Raw genomic sequence first — 5,167 nt, forward strand, 5'->3', positions numbered from 1 at the left:
TAATATATTTTATTTATTTAATTTTAATATTGATCGTGCAATGGACATGCTGCTTAGTACGAAAGGAAAGAAGTAAGTTTATAGTGCGGTAAAAGGAACGCATGGTGGTGTGGAAGTTTGAAGAAAGCATGAGCTGCTCCTCCACCACCTTTGCTCTATTGTTTCCATGTATCCAACACGTGGAGCTTCAACCCCACAATTCATTATCTATATATACATACGATAACTCCTCCCTTCTCTCTCATCAAACCAAACACACAATCTCTCTCCTCTCCTCTCTGTCTCTCCCTCCGCAACCGAATATTAGTACAAAAATAGATAACCATGGCCGCTTCAACTAGTTCATGCACAAATTCTTGGATTAAGCCCAAATTATCCACTTCATCATTGCCACGCAGGAATATTAATCCCAACAACATCCAATGCTCCCTCCAAACTCCCACTCTGTGTTTCCCCGTGGCGCCAACCTACCAACCACTCTCTCCGTCGAGGCCGCAATGGAATATAATTCAGAAAGCCGCAGCAATGGCGCTGGACGCCGTGGAGAGAGCACTCATACACCACGAGCTCCAGCAGCCGCTGCCCAAGACGGCGGACCCCGCCATCCAGATCGCCGGCAACTTCTCGCCGGTGCCGGAGCAGCCCGTCCGCCACCGCCTCCCAGTCATCGGTAAGATCCCGAAATCCATCCAAGGCGTCTACGTCCGCAACGGCGCAAACCCGCTCTTCGAGCCGCAGGCCGGCCACCACTTGTTCGACGGCGATGGCATGATCCACGCTGTCAAATTCGAGGGTGGCGCCGCCAGCTACGCCTGCCGCTTCACCCAAACAGAGAGGCTAACCCAGGAGCGCTCCCTCGGCCGCCCCATTTTCCCTAGAGCCATCGGCGAGCTCCACGGGCACTCCGGCGTGGCCAGGCTCCTCCTTTTCTACGCCCGCGGCCTCTTGAAGCTCGTGGACCACAGCCGCGGCACCGGCGTGGCGAACGCCGGCGTGGTGTACTTCAACAAGCGGCTCCTGGCCATGTCCGAGGACGACCTCCCCTACCACGTCCGCCTCACCAGCAATGGCGACCTCGAAACCGTGGAGCGCTACAACTTCAACGGCCAGCTGCAATCCACCATGATCGCCCACCCCAAGGTCGACCCCCATTCCGGCGACCTCTTCGCCCTCACCTACGACGTCATCAACAAGCCCTACCTAAAATACTTCAGATTCTCCAAAAACGGCCGTAAATCCCCCGACGTCGAAATCCCCGTCTCCGACCCCACAATGATGCATGATTTCGCCATCACCGAGAACTCCGTCATCATCCCCGATCAGCAGCTGGTGTTCAAGCTGTCGGAGATGATCCGCGGCGGCTCTCCGGTGGTGTACGACAAGAATAAGATAGCACGATTCGGCGTGTTGAGCAAGTATGCCGAAGATGCTTCGAGCATCAAGTGGGTGCAAGTGCCGGATTGCTTCTGCTTCCACCTCTGGAATGCATGGGAGGAGTCGGCGACGGACGAGATCGTCGTCATCGGCTCCTGTATCACGCCGCCCGACTCCGTCTTCAACGAATGCGACCAAGGATTGAAGAGCGTCCTCTCTGAAATCCGCCTCAATCTCAAAACCGGGAAATCCACGCGCCGCCCGATCATCTCCGGCGACGATCAACTCAACCTAGAAGCCGGGATGGTCAACCGGAACAAGCTCGGCCGCAAAACGCGGTACGCGTACCTCGCCATCGCAGAGCCGTGGCCCAAGGTCTCCGGCTTCGCCAAGGTCGACCTCCTCACCGGAGAAGTGAAGAAGTTCATCTACGGCAACTACAAGTACGGCGGCGAGCCCCTGTTCCTTCCGAGCTCGGAGGCGGAAGACGACGGCTACATCCTCGCCTTCGTGCACGACGAGGCGGACTGGAAGTCGGAGCTGCAAATCGTGAACGCGGCCACCATGGAATTGGAAGCGTCGGTTCAGCTCCCGTCGAGAGTTCCGTACGGCTTCCACGGCACGTTCATCTGCACGAACGAGCTCGCCGGGCAGGCCTGATCGCCGGAGAACTTCCTGAGGGATGCTTAGAGATATGTCCCCGGAGTTTCTCCGCAGATTTTGGTGCTTTTTTTGAAAGGGTTTTAGAGATTATTATTATTAGTGTGAGAGGTTTTAGAAGGCCTGCTTGTAGCTTTGCTCATTGTAGATACAAAATCAAAGCTCAGCGCTTTCTTCTCTTCATGCTTTCACAAACTGTGTCAATTTGATACATAGGCATAAAATTAGTCTTGTTTACTTATTCTTACAAGTGAGTGTATAAAGCCTCTGTTTTTGTTCTGTTTCTTCTTCCTCTTCATATTTGAAAGATTATTCTATACGAGGTCCAACGAATTTGCCTATTTCCCTCCAAGTTTTACGTCAACGAGATGCTCCTTGTTCTACAACTGGATCAGAGATGATGATGATGGATATTATAATTGATGAGTATTTGGAGAAATTATTTGCAACGATATTGATAAGATAGATGAAATTTATAATGATTAATCTAGCATATTTTGATGAAATTCATTAATTTAAATTTGTTAAATCTTATAATCCTTTGAATGATCTCTCACACATTGACTTCCCACTTAATTGGTATGGGGAGATTATCCTTAACAATACATGATGAGGATTGAGGCCGACACATCAGAATCTCTATTCTATTTTTTGGTGTTCCACGTTAAATTTATTATAGTTTTTGATTATTTTTTAAAAAAAATAATTTATTATATTTTAGTATAAATTTAAGATAATTAACTAGAATTCACTCATCTTATTAGGGTTTAAATTTATTTTTTTATTATTATTTAAATTAATAATTGATTATTAGGATTACTTAGTTAAAAATTAGGGTAAATAATTTTTTAAAGTTTTAATTTGTAATGATAAATATCAATTAGAATTTATTATATAATAATATATTTATTTTATCTAAATAATATGGAGTATAAAATAATAAAATTAAGAATGAGACATGAAGAAATACAATAAATTGTGGGACAGAGAAACCCTTCTGTGTATACCGGTATTACACGAGACACATTAGTATTCAATCCCTAATAATCGAAATTTATTATATAATATGATTAGTGATTCAAAGACCTATAATGATTTTTAATCACTTTTATACATTTTTATTTAGTTTTATATTTTCAATAATATTTTTTTCTCTCTCAACATGAAAATCTCCAATCAAAACATAGAATTTTTTCCTAAATGATACTCCTTGTGTCCCATTCTTCTTGTCCCGTTTTTCTTTTATGGTCGTCCAGTTTCTTAGAATGGCATATATTAGTATCTAATTAAAACTCTTAATGAAAATATTATGTTAATTTAATACTCTTCCAAAACCTAATATTTAATCCTACATTCTCATTCTCTCACTAGTTGTCTCTTTGTGTTTCACTCTCATATTCCTCGTGTCTCTCCATGATTGTGACGCCCCTCCTCCAAACCCTATCATCTCCCTTGTTCTTGCATCCTCCCTCTAAACCATAACCTATGTCTTGTGCTTGTGTATGTCACGACATGATTGTGACGCCTCTCCTCCGAACCCTATCCTCTCTCTTGTGCTTGCATCCTCCCTCGAAACCATAATCTATGTCTTGTGCCTGTGTATGTCACTGTCGTGATGATGGAGAAGCCTAGCCTTGATCCCTCCACTAAAAAGTCTCTAATCGGTTAGGGCACTTCCTCTAATTTAGAAATAGAAAGCGTTAGATTGGTCTCCATTGGTGAATTTTCCGAGATATGTCATGTGCGATGGAGATGGCATACTAGGATAGAGAAAAAAAATAGTTCGTAGTCCATAAAATGATTAGGATTATTGTTCCTACTTTCTTTTGAGAGAATGAATCTTTTGATATGTCTTTCTCACTAGTATCGAAGGTCATCTCCACCTTCTTGGTTTCTAAATTTATTGGATACAACACAAAGATTGTGAGATTCATGCCATGTAAATGGAAAATTGGGATAGGAAAGTGAGTGACTTGGTGGCTCGTGAAATGATGAAGATTCTCCTTCTGGCTTACTTTAGAAGGGTGAGCCCTTTTTTCCTATTTTTGCTATTTGATGGAATTTGAAACTAATTTTTAAAGTACTATGTGAGAGATGGAAATCCTTTAGCTGAAATGATAAAATTGTGCTCACATTTTGTATGATATTGACATTTGTGCGTCAATTCTGACTAAATGTGATTATTTGGTTGAAACTCGAGATTCGGTGAATGTAATTTTCATGACATGCTTGCTTTGGGCTTATATGTGTTGGTTGTGTTTGAATTATGAAGGGATTCCCCTAAATTCATAATATTGTTGTGTCGGTGTTGTAAGTGCTCTTATGTGTTAAGGTTTGAATTGTGCGATAGTTGAACCTGTTGGCTCATTTTAGGGTGAATTGCTTGTGATGGGATTGTGATGATTTGCGTATACATTCATTTGATTCTTTGCTTATGTGCTGTGTTGGGATAGTGATTGTTTTGGTCTGAATCTGGTGAATTCTTAGTTGATTTGTTGTGGTGTGATTTTGATGATTTGAGTTAGAATCCATATGATGTTGTGTTGGGGTTCTGATTATCTTTTGGTGCTCTGAATATGTCTGTATTACATAGATGATATGTGTTGGTCCTGGGGTGAGTATGTATTAGTGTAGGGGGATGGGCAATACACTGGTTTGCAGTTTTAATAACTTTTTAGCTCTTTTTTAACTTGAGTGTTCTAAGGCAGGTGGGCTGATAATGAGTCAACCTGAAGGATGCGCATCACTACTGAGGTATGTTGACTATTTTTTTCACAAAGTATTGCCTACAGATAATCGGTTATCTGCTCTGTTAATTAATCGTCAGCAAGTCCGTTATAATATAAACTGAAGCATGTGCGGACTTATAGTGGTTTGTACTCGCTTATAAAATGTAGTGACCCGCTCTTTTATATATTTTAAATCCAGTAATGAGTGTTTATTTTTGTTCATCAGTGAATGAAAACGGTTATTATCCTGATATGAATTCAGCTGATGATCCTGAATTTATATTGTTAAAACAGTCAATGATATTATTTCAGAGTTATAACTGACTTAGCAAAGTCACGTTATTTATTTAACGAGATGGAACTAGATTTTTTTTTTTTTTTCACTTAAGTCGTGGATTATTTTC

General features: G+C 42.1%; 1 protein-coding gene across 1 annotated transcript; it reads left to right on the forward strand.

Annotated features, from left to right (window-relative positions):
* Nucleotides 1-262: 262 nt before the first annotated feature.
* On the forward strand, nt 263-2,231 carry LOC131026447 (9-cis-epoxycarotenoid dioxygenase NCED1, chloroplastic-like). Its single transcript, XM_057956316.1, has one exon. The coding sequence runs from the start codon at nt 325-327 to the stop codon at nt 2,032-2,034; it is 1,710 nt and encodes a 569-aa protein (XP_057812299.1). The 5' UTR covers nt 263-324; the 3' UTR covers nt 2,035-2,231.
* The last annotated feature ends 2,936 nt before the right edge of the window (nt 2,232-5,167 follow it).

The sequence above is a fragment of the Salvia miltiorrhiza genome, chromosome 5, assembly GCF_028751815.1.
Source record: "Salvia miltiorrhiza cultivar Shanhuang (shh) chromosome 5, IMPLAD_Smil_shh, whole genome shotgun sequence".
NCBI classification, from domain to species: Eukaryota; Viridiplantae; Streptophyta; class Magnoliopsida; order Lamiales; family Lamiaceae; genus Salvia; species Salvia miltiorrhiza.